This window comes from Pristis pectinata, chromosome 3 (genome assembly GCF_009764475.1).
Source record: "Pristis pectinata isolate sPriPec2 chromosome 3, sPriPec2.1.pri, whole genome shotgun sequence".
NCBI classification, from domain to species: Eukaryota; Metazoa; Chordata; class Chondrichthyes; order Rhinopristiformes; family Pristidae; genus Pristis; species Pristis pectinata.
Genome location: NC_067407.1, coordinates 15,996,836 through 16,023,935, shown reverse-complemented (window position 1 = coordinate 16,023,935; position 27,100 = coordinate 15,996,836). Strand labels below are relative to the sequence as shown.

The 27,100-nt window shown below is 43.1% G+C and overlaps 1 protein-coding gene and 1 long non-coding RNA gene across 4 annotated transcripts; one reads left to right on the top strand and one right to left on the bottom strand.

The window, feature by feature from the left end:
* Window positions 1-596: 596 nt before the first annotated feature.
* On the bottom strand, window positions 597-27,100 carry acp5b (acid phosphatase 5b, tartrate resistant). Of its 3 annotated transcripts, none has more exons than XM_052012197.1 (7): window positions 26,821-27,100; window positions 22,357-22,550; window positions 21,684-21,811; window positions 18,587-18,778; window positions 15,285-15,432; window positions 12,843-13,043; window positions 597-2,624 (listed from the first exon to the last, which is right to left on the bottom strand). In XM_052012197.1, exons 1-7 carry the CDS (start codon window positions 26,912-26,914, stop codon window positions 2,610-2,612), a joined length of 972 nt encoding a protein of 323 aa, XP_051868157.1. In that variant the 5' UTR covers window positions 26,915-27,100; the 3' UTR covers window positions 597-2,609. The 3 variants fall into 3 exon arrangements, with proteins under 3 accessions (XP_051868157.1, XP_051868158.1, XP_051868156.1); XM_052012198.1 differs by lacking the exon at window positions 597-2,624 and adding an exon at window positions 23,175-23,269 and having other exon boundaries at window positions 12,776-13,043; XM_052012196.1 differs by lacking the exon at window positions 597-2,624 and having other exon boundaries at window positions 12,776-13,043.
* LOC127568452 (uncharacterized) lies at window positions 8,153-22,349 on the top strand. The gene is made up of 3 exons (XR_007956010.1): window positions 8,153-10,522; window positions 15,339-15,504; window positions 22,099-22,349. It is a non-coding gene; the product is annotated as an uncharacterized LOC127568452 (long non-coding RNA).

Genomic DNA, 27,100 nt, shown 5'->3' with positions numbered 1-27,100 from the left:
TTGAATTAATTCAATCAGTCAGCATTGTGATACCAGAGTGTTGTCACCCTGAAATTGTTTGATGTGTGCCACAAAGCATGTCACATCCGGTGAAATACATCCAAAGTATTTGCTTTGTTGATCATGATAACAATCAGGGTTTCACAAAAAACACTTGAGTAAATGACCAGATTATCTGAAGCTTCTAGCCCACTGTGATAAGACTATTGAATGGTAGCCTAGTGCGTCACGGAAACCAGTCTCCCCTCCATGGACTCTGTCTTTACCTCTCATTGTCTTGGTGAAGCAACCAGCATAATCAAAGACCCCACCCACCCAGGATGTTCTCTCTTCTCCCCTCTCCCATCAGGTAGAAGATACAGGAGCCTGAGGGCATGTACCACCAGGCTTAAGGACAGCTTCTATCCCATTGTGATAAGACTATTGAATGGTTCCCTTATACGATGAGATGGACTCTGACCTCATGATCTACCTTGTTGTGACCTTGCACCTTATTGTCTACCTGCACTGCACTTTCTCTGTAGCTGTGACACTTTGTACTGTTATTGTTTTTACCTGTACTACCTCAATGCACTCCGTACTAACTCAAAGTAACTGCACTGTGTAATAATTGACCTGTACAATCAGTATGCAAGACAAGTTTTTCAATGTACCTTGGTACAAGTGACAATAACAAACCAAGACCAATACCAATACAATATTGAAACAGTGCATTCAATTTAGATCAATCAATAATTTTACAATTTACTCAGAAACACTGGCAAGTGCAAAGAGAAACAGTTTTAGCACATTTCTTCATGGGATCTAGTCCTGGCTGGTTTTACTACAGGGGTCCGAATACAGCACCTGCCAGAACTGAGAGCCACTCATAAAGATTCAGTGAGCACCTTCCTGAGTGTATTGCATTGAGGGTCAGAAAGGTTCAGGTCTCTTGCTGAATCTATTGGGCAGGCAGAGCAGATAATTTCATCGCTGCAGTATTGTATTCAGGAATGCTTCAATTCACAGCTTGCACTGATACAGTGCTGACCCATGGCATCTCATAGGAACATAATGAGGGAAAAGGAAAGGGACATTGGGCTAGGTGACTGTCAGACGAGGAAGAATGGAAGGAGATAGAGTGATTTTAGGCTCACAATTTGGTCTGAAAGTTGGACTGACAATGGTACAATAGATGCAGGAGATGTACAGGGGGCTGGCCCTGGCTGGACGGCACGGTAGCATAGTGTTTAGCACAATGCTTTACAGCGCCAGCGACCCGGGTTCAAATCCGGCCACTGTCTGTAAGGAGTTTGTACGTTCCCCCCGTGTCTGTGTGGGTTTCCTCCGGGAGCTCCAGTTTCCTCCCACATTCCAAAGACGTATGGGTTAGGAAGTTATGGGCGTGCTATGTTGGTGCCGGAAGCGTGGCGACACTTGGGGGCTGCCCCCCAAAATCACTACGCAAAAGATGTATTTCACTGTGTGTTTGGATGTACATGTGACTAATAAAGATCTTAAATATATAAATAAATAAATAGAAGAGTTGGGAGGTCATCCTTCAGCTGTGCAAAACATTGATCAAGCCACACTCGGAGTATTGTGTACAGTTCTGGTTACCACACCACAGGAAGGACGTGGTAACAATAGAGAGAGAGCAGAAGAGATTCACCAGGATGTTGCCTGCAATGGAGGGCTTTACTGATAAGGAGAGATTGGATAGTTCGGTTTCATTCTCACTGGAACACAGGAGGCTGAGGGGTGACCGTATAGAGGTTTATAAAATTATGAGAGGCATAGGTAGGGTAGAAAGTCAGAGGGCATAGATTTAAGTGAGAGTGGAGATCTGAGGGGCAAATTTTAAATACAGTGGGGGGGGGGTGGTTATAAGGAACAAGCTGCCAAAGGAAGTGGTGGAAGCAGATGCAATTACAGCACTTAAAAGGCATTTGGACAGGTACTTGGATAGGAGATGAGTAGAGGGATGTGGGCCTAATGCAGGCAAATAGGATTAGTGTAGAGAGGCCTCACGGTGGGCATGGACAAGTTGTGTCAAAGGATCCCTTTCTGTGCTGTACAACTCTATGATTCTACTGAATACAGAGTTTTCAGGGGATTGGCTGGACAGAGGAGATCCAGAAATGACAAAAAGCCTGCAAGAGTGTCATTGGATGGAGAGCTGGGGACGGATCTGATGGACTGATGGTCAACTGGTGACAGGATAACTATTGACAGACTGCATTGTGTGCTGGGAAGTGAAGCCAATCTGATTTGGCTCCAAGCCTAAACCCAGATGAATGTTGAATTGACTCATTTTTCTTGCCTTCCCACTGAACACTAATTACTCTTTTATAGAACCTGGTTAGAGATTCCAAGCATAACACTGAAAGAGAGCAACAAAAGGCATAACTGCAGGAATGCAAACATGTTCTGAGCTGGGACCTCTTATCGACTGATCAGCGGCCTGTCTGGGCCGGGTGCTGAGTGACACCGCTGCAAGTTCATGTTTAAACTCTCTCAGATACTTTCAACAAAGTCACTTGCTGCCCTGTTTCAAAGCCTTGAAGGAAGGAATGCCAGCAGGCCAGTTCTGTGTGCGTCAGAGTTCGTGCAGAGGGGAGCTTGGGAGGTCACCAAGCAGACCGCTGTAGAAAAATAAAGAAAGATGCATTTATAGAGATTGTTCACGGCCTCTGAACATCCTCAAAGCTCTTAAAAGCAATGGAATGTAGTCCCTGTTCTAATATGGAACACACAGCAGCCCATTTTGCATAGCAAGCTTTCACAGACACAATGTGAAAGACAACCAGAAGTTGCATTTCAGTGGAATACATAACCAGGCAGCCATCCACAAAGAACATCAGTGCCCCTGAGGGTACCAAGGAAGAGTGAGATCTTGCTGTACAGTTTCAAGAATCCCCGAAGGTGACCACACAGGTAGATGGGGTGGTGCAAAAGGGATATAGAATACTTGCCTTCATTAGCCAGGGCAGAGAATATAAGAGCAACGAGGTTATGGTACACCGGAATGATAACTCTTGGGGCATTTGCGGGTCTGATACTGACTGCAAAAGTCCATTTTGAAAACTTAAAAACCTTCAAGTATTTTCAAGGTGCGCAAATAGTTAATTCGAACATCTGGATGAAAAGCACAAAATGTTTAAGGAACAGCAACATGCTCTCTGAGGGTTCTACCCTTTCCTGGTAAATTCTCACCTTGTCTCATCTTGTCTAAACAACCTCGATTATGCCACAGCTAGAGTATTGTATGCAGTTCTTGTCACCACACTGTAGGAAGGGCTGATTGCACTGGAGAGGGTGTAGAGGGGATTTACCAGGATGTTGCCCAGGATGGAGCATTTCACTTATGAGGAGAGACCCAATTAGGCTGGGTTCATTTTGGTTGGAGCACAGGAGGCTGTGGGGAACTGATAAAGGTATCCAAATTTTTGAGGGTATATGGTAGGAAACTTTTCCCCAAAGTAGAGGTATCTAAAACTAGAAGGCATGGGTTTAGGGTAAAGGGTAAGAGGTTCAGATGGGACCCGAGGAAGAACTTTCTCACCCAGAGGATGGTCAGAATTTGGAACGCGCTACCTGTGTGGGTGGTGCAGGCAGGTACTCTCACAACATATCAAAAGTATCTAGCTGAGCAGTTCAATCAGCAAGGAATGGAAGGCAACAGACCAAGCAACGTTAAATGGGATTAGTGTGGATAGGATGGCCAGCATGTTGGGCAGGAGGGCCTGTTTCTGTGCTGTATGATTCTCTAACTCTATGAGGACCCTCACTGTCCAGGACATGCCCTCTTCACGTTACTACCATCAGGGAGGAGGTACAGGAGCCTGAAGACCCACGCTCAATGTTTCAGGAACAGCTTCTTCCCCTCCGCCGTCAGATTTCTGAACGGCCCATGAACCCATGAACAGTACCTCATTATTCCTCTTTTGCACTATTTATTTATGTAACTTAAAGTAATTTTTATGTCTTGCACTGTGCTGCTGTCGCAAAACAACAAATTTCGTGACACATGTCAGTTATATTAAACCTGATACTGATTTGGAATACCTGAGCCTGCCATTCAATGAATCCATTCCACCTTAATGTCACACCAAAGGACGTGTAGGCCCTTCCTTTCCACTGCAGAGCCAGGGTGGCTGGGCAGATTCAGAAATGTAGTTTACACATCAGGGCAAGGAAGGCCAGGAGGGGCAGTGTGAGGTAACGCATCTGAGGGGTTTCATCAGTCAAGGAGATACAAGGTAAATGATCGGTTTGTACAGGAGCTGTTTTTTTTACTCAGTGTTGTGGAGATCTGCAACTCACTTCCTGAAAGGGTGCGGTAAGCAGAAACACTGTACACATTTAAAAAGTCCCTGGACTGTTACCTGCAATGGCCACTGGCCAAGAGCTGGGAAGTGGGATGAGCCTGACGTCTGCTTCAGGCTAGCACGAAGAAGACGGGCCAAGTGGCCAGCCCCTGTGCAGTAAACTTCTCTGATTCTATTGTTCTGGTGGAGAGCCTGCATACACCTGAGGATCCTCTCGTCATAAGGCGAGGAGACGATGAAGGTGGTGGCTCTTCTCTAGACCACGGCAGAAGGCGACAAACAAGTTAGGTGAGGTTTATTGCTGCATGTGCAATCCACATTCTGTAGCCTCTGGCGTTTTATGCAATGCTGTGTTTCCCTGGTGGGAGATTGTACTTTGCATGGAAATAATTTTAGGATTTCTCAAGATCTTATCATGGACGTGACTGCTCCTCTCACTCGGCACCTGAAGGAAGGCTAAACACCAGAATTAGCGATTTACAACTGCTCCACGTTGCATTAGAACAGACAAAGTAAAAAAAAATTACCAGCAAAGGGTAGAACTCTCAGACAGCTATTTGCTGTTCCTTAAACATTTTGTGCATTTTATCCATATATTCCAATTAACTACAGGCGCACTTTGAAAGTTTTTAAGATCTCAAAACGGATTCTGTTTTATCAGTGCTGCAAACACCTCGGGTTATCAACCCAACGGCACCGTCTGCAGCCATCTTGTGGAACTTTATGGTATAGCAGTCACAACACTCCCAAAAACCGATTCAACAGATTTATCAGATCAAGGCTGTGGAAAGTCAATATTATTGGTGAGGGTGCGGACAGTTACATGCTGCATCTGTTTGCTTAATTAAGTATTAACTGCCTACAATATACACTCTTGTTTTTGATCGCATGTTCACACTGTATAGAGAAGGTTTATGAGGATTAACGCTGCAGTCGTACAGGCTTTGGTGAAATCACACCTGGAGAACTGTGTGCAGCTTTGATTTCCCTACTGGAGGAAGGAAACACTGGTGTAGTCCACCTTTTGCTGCACTAATTCCTAGGATGGTTGGATTTTCCATTGAGGAGGAATGGAATGGTCTGGGCTTATTTGCATGGGACTTCAGGAGATGAGGTAAATTGAATGAGAGGTACGAGACTCTGAGAGGTTGCTTCAAATAAAACACCCACTGTTTAGGACTGAAATGAGAAGAATGTTCTTTACACTGAGGGTCAAGGAATTTACCCCATTGATTGCTTGGTTGTTGACTACGTCCAGGACCAAGATTGATGGATGATTGGACACAAAGGAGATATGGGGAGCAGATAGAAACATGGAGTTGAGATCAAGAATCATCCATGATCTTATTGGATGAACCAGCGGTCTCGATGGAGCCATTTGACCCACACCTGCTGCCATATCTCATGTTCTTTACCTGTTGTGCGCAATACCACTTGATGGCCAAGCAACTTAGTTAATAAAGCTCCCACTTCACCATCCCTTGATCATGATGTAGAATCTATATGGGTGGAACTAAGAAACACCAAGGGATGAGAAATGTTGGTGGGGGTGAAAGTGGGAGAAGTAGTGACGTAGGGGATGGAATTATACTGGAAGTTAGAGATGCATGCTATAAGAGTACAACTGTAGTCACAGGTGACCTTTAACATACAAGTATTTTAGTCAAAACAAATTAGTAATAACACAATGGAAAACAAATCCCTGCAGTGTGCATGTGGTGCCTTATTAGGAACCAACCAGAGATCAGGCTACACTAGACTGGCTATTGTGCAATGAAAAAGATGTAACTGACAATCTTGTTGTAGGAGTCATCTTCCAAAGTTCCTTAGACTCTGAGGCACGGGGTGGCAAAGATAAATATAATTTGAAGAAGGAGGGAGAGAAACGCAAGTAATAACAGACTAGTAAGACAAACATTAGGAGTGGGGGAAGATGCTCAAGTCTATTCTAAAAACAAATGCCTACTAACAGAAAACTTGGAAAGCATTAGCAGGATTCGATAAAATCAGCATGAGTTTATGAAAAGGAAACTATGCATAACAAATCTACTGGAGTACTTGGAGGATGTAACTAGTAGAATGCATAAGGGAGAACCAGTGGATGTGGCATATTTGTACTTACAGAAGGCCTTTGTTGATGTCCAAAATCAAAGCACATGGGATTGGTGGATGTGGATTGAAAATTGGTATGGAGAGTAGAAATAAATGGATCTTGTACTGGTAGTGACTAGTGGGGTGCTGCAGGGATCATCAGTTCTGCAAGGATCTAGCTACTCACAATACACATCAATAATTTGGATCAGGGGACTGAGTGTAACATCTCCAAGTTTGCAGATGACAAAAAGTTAGGGCAGATATAAGTTGTGAGGAGAATGAAAAGAAGCTCTGATGAGATTTAGACAAGTTGGAGTGAGTGGGAAAATGCATGGCAGAAGTAGTATAACCTGGACAAATGTGAGCTTATCCGCTCTGGTTCAGGAAACAGAAGTATAGATCATCTGCATGGTGATAGATTGGGATAAGGGGAGGTGAATCAGGATCTGGGTGTCATTGTATACCAATTGCTGAAAGCAAGCATTCAGGTGCAGCAAGCAGTTGGAAAGGTAAATGATACGTTGGTCTTCATTACAAGAGGATTTGAGAACAGGAGTAAGTATGTCTTGCTGCAGCTGTACGGGACCTTGCTGAGACTCCATCTGCAGTTTTAGTCTCCTCCGTGGAAGGATGTTCTTACTATGGAGGGAGTGTTACAAAGATTGATTGTACTGATTCCTGGAATGATAGGAGTGATCTGAGGAAAGATGAATTCACTGGAGTTTAGAAAAACCAAGAGGGGGACCTCACAGAGACCTATAAAATTCTAACAGGATGAGACAGATTTGACACAGGGAAGATGCTGGTGATGACTGAAGATTCCAGAACTAGGGAGCACAGCCTCAGGGTATGGGGTAGGCCATTTAGAAGAGAGATGAGGAGAAATTCTTCTGAGGTGAACTTGTGGAATTCTCTACTACAGAAGTTAGTGAGGCCAAGTCATTCAAAATGTTCATGAAGGAGGTAGATATATTTCTTAATGCTAAATGAATCCAGGGGTATGGTGAGAAGGCAGGGATAAGGTACAGCAGTGGATGATCAGCCGTGTTCGTGTTGAATGGTGGAGCAGGCCCAACTCTGGGCTGAAAGCCTCGTCCTGCTCCTGCTTTCTATGGTTTTAAGTTTCTACATTGACATTTCCTTCTGATACGTGAATCACTGATTTAACCAAGAGAACTTTGTAAGGGGCAGCACCAACTAATGCCAGTTCTTGGCTGTACAATGGCTGTTGGTTCAAGTTCAAGTTTATTGTCATAGGCATGCATACCCAGCATGTGAATGCCATGAAAATTAGGTTTTTGCAGCAGCAGCACAGTACATGACAAACATAAGATGACATAAACTTAAGTTAACATAAATTATACATAACTCACGTGAGAAAATAAGCAGAACGACATTAGTGTAGGTTGAGAGAGAGAAAAGAGAAATATAGTTCAAGGTAGTGTTAGCGTTTTTCAGGTCAGTTCAAGAACCCGATGGCAGTGGGGGAGAAACTGTTGTTGAACCATGACTGTGGGTCTTCAGGCTCCCATACCTCCTGCCTGATGGCAGCGATGAGAAGGGGGGATGGTGGGGGTCCTTAATGATGGATGTCACCTTCCTGAGACACTGCCTCTTGTAGAGGTCCTCGAGCATGTCCAGGACAGCTCAGGATACATTGCCAAGATGGAGGATGACTATATTGCAGGCATTTAAGTAACTCAAAGACAGCTTGTAACCTGAGTCACCAAACACCCATTGAATATGATAAGAAGTACTTTATTAAAAATTTTTTAAAAGTCACTGGTAACAGTTTTAGCACAATATGCATCTCTATGAGAATCTGAGATACAATGGATTATTTGCAACTATTGGTCTACATTTCCTATTTGACAAAATTAGGCAATATTTCTGACATGGGAAATGTTTACCAAAAAGATTCTAACCTCTTTGCATCTAACCATGCTGCCATCTGAATGGTTAGTGAGACCTCCCCATCTTCAAGCACTCTCCTCCACAGTAGGTATCCAGCACCAGGGAGTTACTGGCAGCCAACATTATGCTAGTGATTCATACCCCATGTTTCTCATTAATGTAAAACTTTCTGTCAAGCGTGCATGTGCTAAGCGAGCAGACAGGCAGCCACACCAAAGCTCCAAGGAGCCAAAGTGCTGGCTGATAAGACAGCTTTAGTGGAAAACAAGCCATGAGCAGCTCCTGAAAGGAATGTGGATGTGTCAACAGCAGATAAATAATTGTGGATGGTAGACAGGTTGACAATGTTACACGTACAACAGATCCACGGAGCAGCAGCCAGGGAAGGTGATTGGCAGTCTCAGAAAAATATGCAAGTTGCAAGGACTGAGAATAGGAAATTGTGTAAATGGAGCTGCTACTTTACAAGTGCTGACAGACTCCACATAAACCATGCATGGGTCTGGCTGGTACAGCTCCCACACCCTGTCTCTAAAGCACAGGGCCAGCTAATGCCTGCCCGACAACCACTCCACTTGGACCTTTTTGCTACTTAGACTGATATGAGGGAGAATGTTTATGGTGTCATGGAGCATTAACAGAATTATCACCGCAGAAAATAGATCTTCTCTGATTTTACTGCTGGCAGTGAAGCAATACGGGGGGGGGGGGGGGGGGGGGGGGGGGGGGCGGGTGTGGCCAGTAAGTTAACCCTTAAAATGCCAGAGACAGTTGAACACAAAAATGAGATGCACAAAATACAGCGCATGTTGCATATTCATAAAAGATTTACTAACGAGTTAAATAAAGTGAGAACTCAAGGGATTAATAACTTTTGACACATGACGTTGCTAATTTGGAGACTGAGTCAATACATACATCTTGGCACTAATCACAGGGCAACTAATTACTCCATCCCCAGGTTTTCGGATGCATTAAATCATTTTGTGATGAGTTTGAGCCAACTAAAAATAGGAAGGCCACCAGCTCAAAACCGTTTGAAATCTGGCCATCTCTGCCTTTCCCTCACTGCCTGAAATCACAGATCGTACCTCATGCCTTCACTCTGCCAGCATTCTACTCTGCAGTCTCCATCTGCAGCTCTCTCCGGATTACCCATGCTTCCCGGTTCCTGCTCACATGACCATTATGAATGATTATGAAACATTATGAAAGGGCACAATGTTAGCCCAACTTGTTTCACCCATTTAGTAAGATGTTAATGCTCTGTCTTCCTGCATCCAGCTTTTCCAGATATGACAGCAAGGTTTTGCCAAATCCCTGGTTTAAAAAACACACACCATCCATTCTGTAAACTGCTGATTTATGGGGGTGTAATCTCATTTATCCCTACTTCCTCTCTCTCTCTCTCCCTCTGTTCTCTCTCTCTCTCTCTCTCTCTCTCTCTCTGTTCTCACTCTCTCCCTCATTCCTTCTCTCTCTAGCTCTCTCTCTCTCTCTCTCTCACACACACACACACACACACACACACACACACACACACACACACACACACACACACACACACACAATGTGCAAGTACAAAGATGAGATAACTCAAAAGACAGCTTGTATCACTCTACAATGCCATGGTAAGATGTGGCATTTTGTCCATGCTTCCTACCTAGTGACTTACTTCAGTTAATCTCCCCAGAATTAACTAACTGTGCCTCATATCACCCTCCTCCTCTCACAGACCCACCTTCACTCATCCACAACCAGCCCTCACTTAAAACTTTGGTAGTCACCCCAAGGCTGCAAGGATTTGTATCACGGTCTACTGGGTTGACACTGTGGGAGCCAGCATTTGTACCATGTGACTCTTCTTTCCAGAGAACTTGACAGCAACCAGGCAAAATCTGCACCAGATTATCAGCTTGCGTTGCACAATGTGCTCCCTCTACATCTGTGAACTTTAAAGAGTTCAGAGTCCAATTCTTGATTTAAAACAAAAACAACAGGAAAAGGAAACTAGTAATGAGGGTGGAGCAATGGGCCCTAGGTAGAAGTTCTAACAAATGACATGTATCTCTGTTGTAAGGAATTAGTGAACATCTTTAACTTTTAAAAATTAGCCATTGCATTTTGTTTCTTTGCACTCAGTTCAGTTTGAATGTTTGCAAATTTCTATAAACAGGAGACACATCCCAGTGCCAAAATTTCAGGTAAGTAATGAAAATGTTATCATTAGGATGTCAAAGTATGTTATCAAAACTGGCTTGTTAATAAAGCTAACTGGCTTGTTAATAAAGCAGATCATCAAGGTCACCCTTCTGCAATAACACAGCTCCTGCAGCTTCATCACTGGCATCTACTGCTAATGAAAATGGCTTTTCAAAGTCAGGTGTTTTGAGCACAGGATGGTAGCATAAAATGGCTTTCAGCTTCTCAAATGCTTCTTGACAAGAATCTGTCCAAACAAACTTTACTCCCTTCTTCAGAAGATTAGTTAGGGGAAGAGCAATATCAGCAAAATTTTTATGAGTTCTGATTTCAGGACCATAATACTCGGATCTAGAACAAAGGTCACCAATGAGTAACTTACAGGAGAGTATTTCTCCCTTATTCTTTACAACATGTGGGTATCACTGCAAGGGGTCAGTGTATATTGCACATCCCCAAGTTACTGAAATTGCCTTCTCAAGCCACTGCGGTCCAGCTGGGGACAGTCCTCCCAGAGTGCTGTCCAGGCAAGATTTCAAGAACAAGGACTAAATACCAGTTGCCCAAACCCCAGGGTAGATTGTCTGTGCGTCCCACTGGAGTGGAGGAATTGACTGCCTTACACCAGAGTTTTGTCCTTTGAAACCTTAGACTGAATAATATTTAAACATGTTCAAAGATTTGTGTGGTATGGCTAGAAAAAGCAGAACTATTGCCGCCCGTAGTTGTCTGAGAAGATGCATGCTGGTGAACCACCTACTTGAACAATTTCTATGACTACACAGGGCCATTGAGAGTTAACCACATTAACAGTGGGTCTGTGTCACCTGGGAAATGTATGTAAGCTGGACCAGGGAAAACTAGTACATTACCATTCCTTTTACAGTAATCTAGAATTTCACAGTCATCGCTACCAATACCCACTTCTTCCTTTCCATATCTATTGAACTATTTGTCTGACTCTAAGTTCTCCCACTGATGTGGTGGGATATAAACACTGGAACATTAGTCGGGGCCTCTGAATTACTAACCCAGTAATATGGCCTTATGTTACCAGTTACAAGGCTCTTCCTAACAACTCACCTTTAGATTTGAGCACTTTATGAACAAGCTTAAATGGGAGCTAAATAATTACACTAATTTAATGCTTAATTTCAAGCATGTATTTGACCAATTGGATTGCTACAGTAAGGGATACAACATTGACTTACAGGTTGCAGCGGTAACTTACACTATGATTAAAGTTCTCAGAAGACATTCAAAGTTCTATTCAGTGTCATTTCTGTCTTAGAAAGGGTGAGGTTTTTAAAATACAGGGGGTCAAACTCAGACTTTATGCTACTGGTGGGGTCTTCACATGTGAAGGGCAAATATTGGAAAATCATATGTTCCCTAACTGATATTTCTGAAGTCTGAATTTTCAAGTTGTGGGTTCAATACTGACCAGTTACAGAGAGAAGATGAATAATCACCTCTACTATCTGAGAAGTTCAATCATTATCCTATTATTATCACCAATGGGTTTAAAGTGGTGCTTTAAATAACAACCCTGTGTGAGAGTGGTACTAAAGAATTTGCTTCCCTGGCATCTGGCATAGACTCAGTGGGCTGAATGGCTTCCTTTAGTGTGGTTTATAAGATGAAGGTATAAGAAGCTGATGACCTACTGTCAAAGGCTGATAATATCCAAACCATTTGTACTCCAGTCATGTTATCATCTCCTTTTCCATAGCTCCCAATTCTGTGCCACATCATCCCCTTTCGTATCAGAAGGGAGGTGCAACAAGCAAGCTGACCAAGATGTTAGACGCAAAGCAAAGCCTACCCTTGGTCTGCGACATTTTTGGCCCATCAGTGGCACATCTTGAACCACAAAACCCTTTGTGGCTGAAGCTGCCATACATTAGGGCAAGGGTCAGGATTAGGGCCCTGTGGCAGGAAGACTGCTAGCACGAACATCAGCCATACTACCACTGGCTCTGTCTGAACTAGTTTAAACTTGGCAAGGCCTCTGTGAGGACCCAGTCTGCACACCGGACCATGGTGCGCATTTGCATGAGTGTCCAGGGACCAGATCCAATGGTGGGTTTTGTTACTTCTCTGTTCACTAGCAATGCTGTTTCTTGGCTTGGAATACATGAAAATGCTAGGGAACTAAATAGTGAAAACTTATCATTCCCATCTTCCTGAGTTAAGATGTGAGATTTAGGAACCAATTGAGCCATATGATGGAAATTATGAAAATTAAACAAGTATAATTTTTAAGTCTAATTTTCATTGGATTTAAAAATTACGCCTAGGTAATGTGGTTTGGAAAACTACCGTGTTATATGGCTGCCTGTATGATACAAACAATTGTTCAGGAGTGATCTGGATCAGTGTGAATCCACCCAAGGTACTAATCTCAGCATTGTAGAATTGCAGCCAGCTTGCGGGAATGTCCTCCTTGTGTGCCGTGGACTTGTCGATGATACTCCCGTTTCCACTGACGATGTATGCAGTCCCATCATCCTCACGAATAAACTGCAGAGCAAAGCAGAACGTGTTAAAATACCATCTCACCAGCACTTCTCAACAATCATCAAGGACTTCCTACAGACCAGCTCGTAAACAGCAAGCAATTAAGAAGCTGAGTGGTATTTTGGCCTTTATTATGAGAGGATTTGATTCAAGGTATAAAGAACTCTTACTGCAATTATATAGGGAAATCAAAAATTGCAGATGCTGGAAGTCTGAAATAAAAGTTTAAAAATGCTGGAACACTCAGCTGGGCAGTCAGCATCTGTGGGGAGAGAAGCAGAGTTAATGTTTCAGGTCTGAGATCCTTCATCAGAAGTGAGAGAGAAAACTATTTAGTTTTCAGCAGTGGAGAAGACAGGTAGAACAAAAGGAATATCTTTAATAGGCCGAGACCAAATGAGTTAATGTAGCAGTTACAATAGTAGTTAGAATTAGATTATAGAGTCATAGTGTCCTACAGTGGAGAAACAGGCCCTTCAGCCCAACTGGTCCATGCCAACCAAGATTCCCATCTAAGCTAGTCCTGTTATGCATTTTGTCTGTGTATTCTGTTGCTAGTAGCAAGGACATGCCCAGCAGGCCAGAGTGTACCAATAGTCTGCGGAGCACCTGTATTCTGTTTGCAGAAGTGACCATGAACTTCCAGTTGCCTGCCACTTCGATTCACTGTCATAGCCTCACCTATCTGTCTGCACTGTTCCAATGAGGCCCAATGCAAGCATGAGGAACAACACCTCATTATCTGTATGGGCACGTTGCAGCCTTCTGGATTCAATACTGAATTCTCTCCCTTTAGTTATCTCACTCTTTCTCTTCTGTCTGTATCAGAACCGCCCATTTCTTCCAGTCATCGCTTTAGCTCAGTTTGACAATTTCTCTGCGTTAACCCTGTGTTTCTTAAGCAAAAAATAATGATATAAAGGCACTTTCCAAAAGACTCTGTCTATTACGGTTGGGAAATAATGTGGGATGGCAAAAGTCTAGTGGGTCAGAAACCCTAATTTCATCAAACCCATGATCAAAGGAACAAGGATGAGCAACTCCAGCTGCCAAATCCTTCTGTAAAACTCTCAACCTCTCTACCATCTTGCTTCTTAAAGCTTACCTCTTCACCATCTGGTTGCTTGTCCCAAGGCTTCTTTATGTGACCTATTCCTGCTTCTATTTCTTTTTTTTTATTTATCAGCCTTTGAGGTTGATCTAAATCATAACACCAAGCAGGACATTCTTGAACACAAATGAATGGAATTTGTTCCAGAGCAGCCTGACCCTGCAACATATGTGAGGGAAAGGAAAGATCCAAAACTGCAGGAGTAATTAAACTAGAAAAGATCTGTTAATTAAGTAATGGAAATGTAGTATTACTTCACACAAAAATTGCTGTTCCCTCTACCTGAGAGGGAAAGCACTTTGGTTAGTGGACCCTGAAATCTTGGGAGCCTTACGAAGGCACAGAAAGCTCTGAGTTGTAACGAGGTATGCTATACTGCTAATGTGGTAGTAAGGATAACAGAAGTGGATTCATGTGTACATTTGATATTTGTAGTACTGGTAAAATCAAAATAACAACTTAACTTATTAAAAAAGCCAAAAAAAACCATGGTAGGAGCATTCTCAATAAGGGCATTGACTCTTATCGACATCGATACTACCCAAGTCAGGTCAAATTTCTTTTCATGTGCACAAGTACAGTGAGGTACAGGTACAATGAAAAACATGCTTGCAACAGCATCACAGGCACATAGGTACAGACAACACACAGAATATAAATTACACATGTTATACAGGACAGTGAAGAGAGATGGGAAAAAAAGACTGCAAAAACAAGACCTGAGTGCAAAAAGCAAAGACACAATCGGAGACAAGTCCATGGTAGTGTAAGAGGAGGTCCGTAATGTTCCATCGCTGAGATAGGGTTAGGGTTGTGCAGGTCAGTTCAGGAAGCTGATGGTTGCAGGAAGTGTATTCACAAAATTCCACAATTCACAATTCCAAGATTCACAAATTAAAATCATGCAACTGCCAAGAATTTACATAAAATCAAAGTCAACCCCAGGTCTATTGCAATATCCTGAATTCTCAGGCAGTGGTACAGTGGCACCCATCTCCTCTCCAGGTAAGGTTGTCAGTGACTGGCACTCCTGTGCAGTCTTCCACCTAAGTACAGCTCAGCCCCACATGTTTCTGAGATCAGTTGGGATCAGGGACTTCAAAACCGGTATCCATAAATTCAGTGTTTCCTACCTGCAGGCTGTGATCATGGCCGCTGATATAGGCTGTCACCTTGTATTTCTTTAGAAGTGGCTTCAGTTGATCCATGAGACAAGGAGTCGGACCGTGATGCCCTACAGACCACACAGGGTAGTGACCAGCAACTATCAAGTAGTCAGACCTGAAGTAAAAGCACGCAGATGGCAGTGGATTTAACAGGTGTAAACTCCATTATTCATTGAAGGGGTTTGAGGTATGAATTCCAAAATACACCATTCTATTATTTTTTTTCCTGGATGCTTGCACAGTCTGTGACGTTGAATAATATCACAAGTATTGAGATTTTCATAACAATAATTTGCATTCTTTTAATATGGTAAAGTGTCTCAAAGTGAGTGAGAGCAACTTTATCAAGAGACATTTACAGAAAGCCATGTAAAAAAGCATTGGGACAAGCAACCAGATGATAAAGAGTAGGTTTTAAGAAGCATAAAAAGGATGGGAGAGAGTGAGAGTTTTATGGAAGGAATTCCAGAGAATAGGCAGCTGGGATTGCTCATCCTTGTTCCTCTGATCATGGGTTTGATGAAATTAGGGTGACTGACCAACTGCCTTTTGCCATTCCACATGATATCCCAATAGAGTCTTTTGGAAAGTGCCTTCATATCATTATAGTTTGCTGAGGAAGCACAGGGTTCGGGTAGAGAGATTGCCTCATGTTAAAGTAACTGGTTCCTGTTGTAGAGCTAGCACAATAAGTTGAATAGCCTCTTCCTGTACTATTTATTGATAATGTCATTCCTTGCTCCATACCTAGTTAGGGCAGCTCGGTAGCATAGCAGTTAGTGTAATGCTATTACAGTGCCAGTGACCCGGGTTCAATTCCCGCCACTGTCTGTAAGGAGTTTGTATGTTGTCCCCATGTCTGCATGGGTTTCCTCCCACATTCCAAAGACATACGGGTTAGGAGCTGTGGGCATGCTATGTTGGTGCCGGAGGAGTGGTGACACTTGCAGGCTGCCCCAGCACGTTCTCAGATCTATAGATATTTATTTATTAGTCACATGTACATTGAAACACACAGTGAAATACATCTTTTTGCATTACTGAGAATGTGCTGGGGCAGCCTGCAAGTGTCCACTCTTCCAGCGCCAACCTAGCATGCCCACAGCTCCTAACCCGTACATCTTTGGAATGTGGGAGGAAACCAGAGCACCCAGAGGAAACCCACGCAGACACACAGGGAAAACGTACAAACTCCTTACAGACAGTGGCGGGAATTGAACCCGAGTCATTGGCGCTGTAATAGCGTTACGCTAACTGCTACACTAAATACCTAAATATCTAGTGCTCAAACCACTGTCTGCTTACCATTTGCCCCAAGGGATCAAACCTTCTGAAGAGGACCATTGGCATTCAGCCATTCCAACAGGAGTAAGTCCCTAACTCATTTTGGGACCCATATTTACTGAGTGACAGATATTGCCACACCCATCACTGAGCTCTGTCCATGAGCTCCACATAGAATCCAGCTATGGTGCCCCATCATCCTGGGATTCCTGAGTATTATTCTGCAGTATAACATCTCTGAAACCATGCCACATCAGGCAAGCATAGGATGGAAAACTGCATTCAATTTAATGGGGATTCTCAGCCAGCAGATGAGATCTATAGTATGATTACAGTACAGAAGGAGGTCATTTGGCCCTTTGTGTCCATGCTGGCTCTCTGTAAAGCAGTGCCAATACCCTGCTGTATCCATGAGGCTCTGCAAGTTTGTTTCCCTCAAGTGCCTGCACAATCATTCATCGTCTCCACTTCCAACACTCTCATGGGCAGTAAGTTACAGGTCATTTAGAAGCAAAAATTAAAGTTAGTAATTTTTCTAAAGTAAATTGTTTTTATTTAATTTTTTAATGGCTTCTGAGTTTCTTGATCTGTTAATTAATTATTTTATTTTCAGCAATTTTTAAAATAATTTAGATTGATTTTAACTATTTTAGATAAAATTGTTAAAATTAATTATGGGCTTTGACACAAGCCTAAGCTTTACCCTCAGCTTTGCCTGCCGTCATTGTGAGCCTCAGGCCATGCCGTCTAAGGTCAAGTTGGCACTGAGGCCTTGCTGCCAACTCCCAGTTGAAGAGTCATAGAGAACCAGTGAGATCAACCCCCTGCACCCAGACCTGCAAAGTGCACGTGGCCAGGGACCATGGGCATGAAACAAGGTGGAAGACCAGACCCAGAGAGATCTAGCCCAATCCAGATAATGGTCCTCCCAGTGTGCTCAGGCAAGTATGTAAATCAGGTCCTGCACCTGATGTCTGAACTTGCAGAGGGGCACTTGAATCCTCATACACAATGGGTCACCCGAGTGAAGTGTTTCCATTTAAAGTTTCTCAAACCATCAAACCCAGAATCCACCCCTCCCAGACCCAACAGGGATAGGGCCTCCCTTGCCCTCACATTTCATCCTACCAGCCTACGTATCCAACACATTATTCTCCGCCACTTCTGCCATCTCCAACGGGACCCCACCACCAAGCATATCTTCCCCTCCCCACCACTTTCTGCCTTTCACAGGGACCGCCCTCTCTGTGACTCCCTAGTTCACTCTTCCATCCCCACCCATCCTGCTCCCACCCCGGGAACTTTCCACTGCCCCCGCCATAGGTGCAACACCTGCCCCTACACCACCTCCATCACCTCCATCCAGGGACCCAAATAGTCCTTTCAGGTGAGACAGAGATTCACCTGCACCTCCCTTAATATCATCTACTGCATTCGGTGCTCCAAGTGTGGCCTCCTCTACATTGCTGAGACCAGACGCAGACTAAGTGACCGTTTCACAGAACACCTGCACTCTGTAACCGCGATGTATATCTCCCCATTGCCAGTCACTTCAACTCCCCCTCCCACACTATCGCTGATATGTCAGTCCTCGGCCTCCTCCACTGCCAGGAAAATTCCAAGCGCAAACTGGAGGAACAGCACCTCATTTTCCATCTTGGAACCTTGCAGCCTGATGGCATGAACATTGAATTCTCCCACTTTAAGTAATCCCCACCCCCCTTCCCTACAACTCCCCTCTCCCACCATGCTTCTTCCCTTTCCTAGCCTCTTTTTTTCTACTTTTTTTTCCTTTCTCTCCTTACCTTTGACCCATCCCCCGGTGGATCTGCTCTCCCCTCCTCCCCAGCACCTGCCTGTATGGATACTAACTACACGCTATCTGGCCTTCAATTTGATCTCTTTTGGAGAGGTATGCTCTATTCTGTAAAACACCACTCTGGATATGATTTTTCTTTATTATAAATTGGATTTCAGAAAGTTACCTGGAACGTGCCAGCTTTTCCCGGATCCACTCAAGCTGTTCCTGAGCTAAATGAGGATTTTCTGGTCCTATTGGCTGGTTGCCTGCGTAGGTGTTTCCACAAATCACAACGGTATCAATCATCAGAATGGTGACAGAAACATTGGTATTAGGAATCTTGAAAGTCAACTCGTAGTAGAGATCTGGAAAGTTCCTGTGACGAAGGGTATAAACCATTCAATTCCATATTTAGTAGAAAGTTTTGGTCTTTACAATTGAACTCTTGCTAAACTCAGCGCTGGACTCTTGAGAACAAAAGCCACATTGGCCGTTTCATGCAGACTGCATTCTAATTGCCGGAGCTTTCCCACAGATGTATAAAATGCTGTCAACTTTAGAAGCTGCAAAACACATCAGAACCGTCTTTAATTGGGCACAAAATGGGGTGAATTATTCTGAGGGCTAGCACACTGTGGTCCTCCCACATCCAATGGGCTGGTGGACAATTCTGCAGGTGGCAAATGGTCCCTCCCATGCTCACTGGGAAGTATCTGGTGCCAGATGCCTGAACTTCAGGAGGAACATCCCCCCAAGCAATTCTTACAGAAAATAGTCTGGCTTTCTTTCAATGTTTGCTTAAAGCTGCTCCACTGGGGACTGTTTTCCACAATCTTCAGAGTGCTTTCTCTGGCTGAGCATTTGATTTCTGTGATCTATTTGAAAGTCAGAAGCTACAATGGATCTCCATGACCTGATGCCTGTGGTCTGAGTAGCAGTGATCTGATCTGCTAGTTAGTAGGTTAATTGGCTGCTATGAGTTACCCCTGGTGTAGATGAGTGGCAGGGGAATCAGGGGAGTTGATGGACACCTGAGGGAGAATAGGTTGCAGGGAAATAAATGGGAGAATGGGATTGCTCTGAGAGCTAACCCAGACTTGATGGGGTGAGTGGCCTCCTATATTATCAGGAAACATGAAAAATAACGTGCAATAAATGCACTGTGGATGAAGCTCACTGCTCCATTCAGTCTAGACCACTGGTCCCCAATACCCTTGGGAAGGGCGCAGCAGGGATCACAGCAAGGCTTAAACAATATTGAAATCATTTGGTTAGAAAGTTCACAAAAGAAGCGAAAATACATAAAAACTATACTCGGCGTGCTGGATGGGGTGTTGGCAGTGCCCAGGAATTTCCTGGACACCTCTAGCTTCTTAAGAACAGTGGTTGTGATGTTATTAAGCATCTAGGAGAGGGCACCTGTTCACTGAGTGTGAATGAGGGTTGGGATGGTTCATCAACGACAGGTTCACCAGTTGGCACACTGGTGTATCTAAAGGAATGGTAAAAGTGACCCATTTCTTATCCTTCATGACCCATCTGAGGGCCGTTCCTCCCACATTGAAAATCCTGGGTTGGACCTCGGGCAAACTTGGCAGCGGTGGGGCAGGATCTCAGCAGCAATGGCCCCTGTCACAGTTGGTCACTCACTGCTCCTGCAGGGGAACTCACTCTCCTGGCCAGCCTGTGCTGCAAGAAATCAATGGTGCACTAGTGCTCGATGTCACCAACAGCCACTGACCACGGACGAACAAACTCAGAAGGTGTTCTGAGAGGCTCTGTTTTTGTAATTATTTCCCCCCCCCCCCCCCCCAACAAAGGAAAGACCAGTCAGTCCCTGATCAGTAGCTCATGGAACTCACATGAGCTCATTGTCTGGTCATCTTCCTCTCCCCTCACCCTCAATTTGCTCTTCTTCATTTGGCCACTGCGATCCTTCTTCCTCCCACTCACTCCATAGAGAGTCATGGGGGCAAGTGGAGAGCTCGTTGCAATAATCTATGAGCTGCTGATGGGATCTTGGGAAGAACAGACAGGAAAGGGAATAAGATTTTAAATACATGGCTCCATTAAAGGCTTCCAAGGCAGCTGAGATGATATGAAGTTCATCCAAGTAGCTGACTCATGTGAGAACTGAAGAGGATTTCCAAGAATAAACAGCAGTGGCAAACCTTCAACCACAATACAGCTGAGGAATGAACACCGACCTATAAATGGTCCATCTCCTGAGATTTTATTTGGTGGCTGAAGGTAGAATTGGCCTGTGAACACATCTTAAAATCGAGTTATCATCGAATAAATTAATGCTGCCATCTCTCCAAAATATCCTCCCTAAATTGAAGGAATTAGGAAAATGTTTTTATATATAGATGTGATATAACTAGGAGCTTGCATAACTATAACATGACTTCCATCCTCTTGAATTCCACTCGTCAATGGCATACATTGTGAGAAGGAAACATATGCTTCATTTAACTGGCACATTCAGTGTCACAATACTTTTTTTCCTGGTTTGTTCTCATGACAACCTGAGTAGGTGCAGACTCTCAAATGGGTTGTGCTTGGAGCTTCTCCCCTGCCTGAAACAGTCAAAAACCCATCTTTGGTCCACCAATATAGAGGTGTACCCCAGCAAATATACCCAGCTTGGCAGGATGCTTTGCATTTCACTGCCTTATCCAGTTCTCACTGTACAACAAAAACACGAACAACTCAATAAAAAAATGACTTCATGGAGTGAGTAGCAGAGAATGAAACCAATTTCCCATGATTGTAGGAAAATGTAACAAGTGAGAATCTAAAGGTTTTTAGATTACACATACAGGAATAAGACACAAAATCTTGTCAAAAACCTTTACATATTGCGTTTAAAATTTGGGGAGGCGAGGTGAGAGGGCTGGTGTCTGTCCACAGAATATTATATCTTGATTAAATGACATTCCTTTTAAGAGGAATAATCATGAACTTATTAACTTTCACATATAAGACTAAGTTTTTTTTTAAAAAACTCAGTAGTTTATCACAGCAGGAGGGTGCGGAGGCTAAAATTATTCTTAGGTTTGCACATCTGTTTATTTCATAAAGCAAACTTTTCCATTTGATGCAGATTCTTTGGATGCTTCAGCCACGTATGTATCATTTCCGTGGAGTAGATTAATGATTGAATGTGTCCATTTTGAGGTTGCTGAGAAAGATGACACCAAGAAAATGTGCACAGCAATTGATACCACTTCATTATAAATACTAACTAGCATTAACAAGCAGATGTTCAAATCACTTACCATCTCTTAGAAATTCCTGAATAAGCGATCTGTGCTGACACATTACCCAAATGATCGTGATTCCCTGCCAGAATGTACCATGGTATATTGACAATGGAGGGAGCTGTAAACACATTTTCAAATGTCTCCTATTCAAACAAATAAAAAACTACATCAGCTACTTCGTATATCAGTAATGGAGGAAGGGATTTAATTTCTAAATGACAGGGAAATTTTAAGAAAAACACATTAAGAAAGTAGTTTACTGAGACTAATTTGAATAAAAACTGTAACTCAAAAATTGCAAAGATTTTTCAAGCAGGCGAACTTCCTCAATTGGGGGAAAATTTCACAGCATAGAAGTTAACTTTGAGGCACCAATACTTTAGTAATGAACAACATGTAGATAATTATTTGGAGTTTTGTTTCTTTTCAGGAGGAACATAATTAAAATGGAGTGTAAAACCAGATGCCTTATCTAATTAACTTCAAGATAGAACTTGTGTGGCCTCAGCGACTTTCCAAGCTGAACATGAGCGGCAATGGAGATGCAAACATCACGTTGAGATATTTTGGGAATCTACCATTACTGTAAATCCTCAGCCGAAATGCATTCTTGAGAGCAGTTTATTGTAAGGGCAAAGGTTTCACCTCCTCTTAAATATGATTATAATGAATTAACAACAATACTTACCTTAAATCTGAAGTCATTTACGCTTGTTACGCCATGGAAGTAAAAATTATCTCCGACGTTAAGCACAAAATCTACTCCTGACTTTTGGGCAACTTTCCCCATCTCATGTGCTGTGGCTCTCTGGACGTCAGTCACATATGGTGGATCAGGGAGGCCTCCCCCATCTCCAAAGGCAATAAATCGGATGGCATTGTCTTACAGTTAAAAAGAACAAAATATAAGCCCAGTTATAACTGCGTTGTGAAGTGCAGAATCAGCAAACAAAATAATTCATAGCAGTTGACAACTCTTAACTACTCAGAGGCTGGTGAATAATTTTACTGACAATTATTAACACTTTACCACTGGATCTGATTCAATGTGTTACAAGGAGTTCACATTTGAATACTGCAACCTTTAAAAAAAGGTACAAGGGTGTGATTGATTAATCTAATTCATTGTTTCTGAACTGAAAAATAGCCTGTTGCCCAAGAGGATTTTCTTTGACATTCTGTTGATATTATTCGACATGTTTCACTTTACAGCGTTGGCTGTGAAAAAGGTATTGTCTTCCACCCTGTTTTTGTACTGATAAATGCAAATTTGACAAGACCAAGGTAGAAATAGAACCCCATCAAACCAAACTATTGCTTTTATTGACTAAATTCCTTTAAATAGGGCTGCCGTGAAAGAGTTTGATGTTAAAGGGATAACTATAACTTATTAAATACTGATAACATTTTGTATGGACAAGCTAAATGAAATTCATTTTTGACACCAGGTGCCATTAGAAGACAGTGGACAGAAATTTGCCAGTATTGCTACTCTTAGTCACTCACCAGTGACACTTGCTGGAAAGGTGTTTCAACATCAGATGAGAACAACCCTGCCACCTTTACCATCCAGTTTACCAAAGCCACACTGCTGTCACTCACTGGAAGGCAATTTTGACATATTATTACCTTTCCAAAAGGAATTGTTTTTCCATCATGTGATGTAAAGCACAGCAACTGCAGCAAGAGATGGGAAATGTGGAGGTGAGAGGGGCCTATACAAACTGCAACAGCAGAGGCTGACAGTGGAAGTGCATGGCAAGTAGGTTACAGTAGCCACTGTAAAAGGCAAAAAATGCGATCTAAAAGTCAAACACACAAAAAAAATACGTTTATACCAGGACTAAATTATTCAGTCCATCCCTTATTCAGACTGCTGTGTAATTAGTATCAAAAAGTAATAATGGGAAGGAGGGAAGGAGGTTAGAGATATTTGTGATACAAAATGGAGAGACAAAGTTGCTTTGAGGAAAGTGGTAAGGAAGATACTAAGGAAGAATTACTGGATACATATCTGAAAGGGATACAAGAAAATAGGATTAGCTCCATTTAGAGATTCAAGGGAAAGGGAAAGGGAGGAAGAAAGCAAAGGGAAGGTGAGGTGGGCATAGGAGAAGTTAAATGTTAAAAGGAATGATCAAAGGCAAATGCAGAGTGATCAGGAAATAAATGGTACGTCGACTAGGTTGCAATACCAGGAGAATTATTTACGATCGTTGTTCATAAAAAACATGGAGCTATGGTTAAGATCCAAAATTGTTGAACTTGGTGCTGAGTCTGAAAGGTTGTAAAGTGCTGAACTGGAGGATGAAGTGCTAGTCAGCAAATTTCCATTTACTTTTATTCAAACAACATAAGAGGCTGTAGTCAGAGTAGCAAGGGGGCAGAAGTTTAGAGTTATGCCTGCAGTGTGAACATCTGGTCTCCTCAGCATAGAGGAGACTGTACCATAAGCAGCAAATGCAGTATTCTAATTAAAATCAAGTGCAAATGAATCACTTTTTCATTGGAGAGATACGTTTGGTGCCATGGATGTTGGGGAGAGGAGGTAAAGGACCAAATGGTGCACCTCCTGACCACGGGAAGAGAAGAGGGACTGGAGGGGATGGGCCAGGTTGTTGCAAAAAGAAAAAACCCTGTGGAATGCTGAAAAGGCAGTAGGTTACACCAGCGATGGCGAAAATGGAGGAGGATACACCATTGAATATGGAAGCTGGTGGGTTGGAGGGTGAGAAGGGGAGAGGAAGCAGGAATAGGAAATGGAGTGGGCACGGTCAATGGCTCTGTTGGTCACGTGGAGGGGAACCTTCAGGTAAATTAGAAGGACACATAGCAAGTATTGATTTGGAAGATGGCATCACCAAAAATGGAGAAATGGAGATGTGAAAACAAAGCATGGAATGGTGTCCTTGCAAGAAACAGGCTGGGAGTCAGCACATTTTATTTTAAATATTTATTCATTTTACCAGATGTGTTGGGGGGGGGGGCGGTGGAGGTGAATCACTGGCAAAGGCGGCATTTATTGTCCATCCCTAATTGCTCTTGATAATAATGATTGTGAGCCACCTCCTTGAACTGCCACAGTTCCTCTAGTGAAGGAACTCCCACAATAGTGTTGGGAATGGGAGTTCCAGAATTTAGACTCAGTAACAATCCAGGACAGCATGGTATGGGACTTTCAGAGGAACCTGCAAGTGATAGTGTTCCCCTGCATCTGAAGCACTTGTCCACCCTGGTGGTAGAGATCATGGGATCGGGAGGTTCTGCCAGAGTAGTGTAGTGGTTAGCATGACCCTATTACAGCGCCAGTGACCTGGGTTCAATTCCCACCATGGTCTGTAAGGAGTTTGTACGTTCTCCCCATGTCTGCGTGGGTTTCCTCCGCATGCTCCGGTTTCCTCCCACATTCCAAAGACGTACGAGTTTGGAGCTGTGGGCATGCTATGTTGGCGCCGGAAGCGTGGCGACACTTCCGGGCTGCCCCCAGAACACTCTATGCAAAGACGCATTTCACTGTGTGTTTCGATGTACATGTGACTAATAAATAAATATCTTAAGTAACTGAAGTGCCAATTTGCAGATGGCATACACAGCAACCATGGTGCAATTGTCAACCCTCATTCACAGCTGGATGTAGCAGGGCTGCAGAAATGTGAGCAGATCCATTGACTGTGGGATCATTTAATTCTGCTATTGCATCCTGTTTCTTCCATTTAACAGATATTAGTGCAGTGTTGCTGCTGCACCAGGTCAGCACCTCATTTTTTAGGTACAACTGTTGCTGGTTGCAGTATACCCTTCTGCATAATGGTAAAGTGAGGGATTTTTCTAATATTTCTTTACAACATAGGAGGCCAGAAGCCAGAAGCCCATTGAGTCTATGGTGGTTCTCAGAAAAATCCTATCCCTGGACTAGTAATTGGTTTATTATTATCACTTATACCAAAATACAGTGCAAAGCTTTGTTTGCATGCCATCCGGACACATCATTCCATACAAAGGTACAAGGTAGTATAGAAAGGAAAAAAAAATACAGAATATAGTGTTACAGTTACAGAGAAAGTGTGGTGCAGGTAGACAAATGAAGTGCAAGGGCCATGATGAGATAAATTGAGAGATCAAGAGTTCATCTTTATTGTACAAGAGGTTTGTTCAGGAGTCTGATAACAGTGGGACAGAAGCTGTCCTGGAGCCTGATGATACGTGTTCTCAAGCTTTTGTATCTTCTGTCCAATGGAAGTGGGGGGGGGGGGGGGAGAAGAGAGAATGACTGGGCTAGAAGGGGTCCTTTATAATGTTGGCTGCTCTCTCAAGGCAGCGGGAAGTGTAGACAGAGTTAATAGAGGGGAGGTTGGTTTTCATGATAGACTGGGCTGCGTTTACAACTCTCTGCAATTTCTTGTGGTCACGGGCAGAGCAGTTGCCATACCGAACCATGATGTATCTGGAGAGGATGCTTTCTATGGGGCATCTGTAAAATTGCCCGATATTCTATATGGACTATCAGCAACATCCCGATTCTTCTACCATTTACCTACTATAAGTGTAACTTACAATAGAAAATTAACCTGCCACCCAGCATTTTTTTTGGAATATGGGAGGAAACTGGAGTACTCGGGAAACCCAGACAGTCATAGGGAAACATGCAAACGCTGCCTAGACAGCACTGGAGGGTAGGATTGAACCTGAGTTGCTGCAGCTGCAAGGCAGCAGCACCACCACCATGCACCCGGCCGTGAGGTTACAAATGGTGGTGCTGTATGACTCTGCTGCTGGTGTGCAGCACCTCATGGAAGTTCACTTCTAGGCTCCAGGATCTGTTCTGAGTCTATCCCTTTCGGTATGTTTATAGTGCCACACATATATTACAAAAACGCAGCATACATCTGATTTCAAATAAATTTAAGCAAAATATATTCTTGAATGTTACTTATTTTTTATGGTACACATGCTTGATAACATTGAAAGGAACTTGCACTTTTAGTTGCACCTTTTAGGCAAATAACTTAGAGGTATTTTACCGAAAAGTGCCTTTGTTATCTTGTGCAATTTCCTCTGAACAAAGCATTTCTAAATGTTGCAATTAGAACTTTCTGCTTTACAGAAAACATACGTTAACATATACACAATAAGTAAGGCAAACACCACTTACCTCTTTGTGGATAGGATTGTACTAATTGGAAATAACCTATTGCCATGCAAAGCATTTGTTGAAACCGGCCCATGATCAAGCAACAGGGAAGCATGTGACTGTGCCCAACTCACTTGTAGTGTAGCCTGATTTTACCTGTACTTGATTCTTTACTCCAAAGCAGAAAAATGATGCAAAAATTTTAAAAGAAAATAACAGTTGTTCTACAATCATGAACCCAACAAACAGTAGCAGCCAGTGAACTGACCCTAGCAGTCAGCCTGCTTGTTAAGACGGTTAG

Excerpts from the sequence above, each read along its gene's own strand:
- acp5b (XM_052012196.1), bottom strand. The coding sequence starts at position 26,914 with ATGCTTCCCTGTTGCTTGATCATGGGCCGGTTTCAACAAATGCTTTGC. Across the intron at positions 22,551-26,820 it reads ACAATCCTATCCACAAAGAG|ACAATGCCATCCGATTTATT; the intron begins GTAAGTGGTGTT and ends TTTAACTGTAAG. Across the intron at positions 15,433-18,586 it reads GAAAAGCTGGCACGTTCCAG|GTCTGACTACTTGATAGTTG; the intron begins GTAACTTTCTGA and ends CTTTTACTTCAG.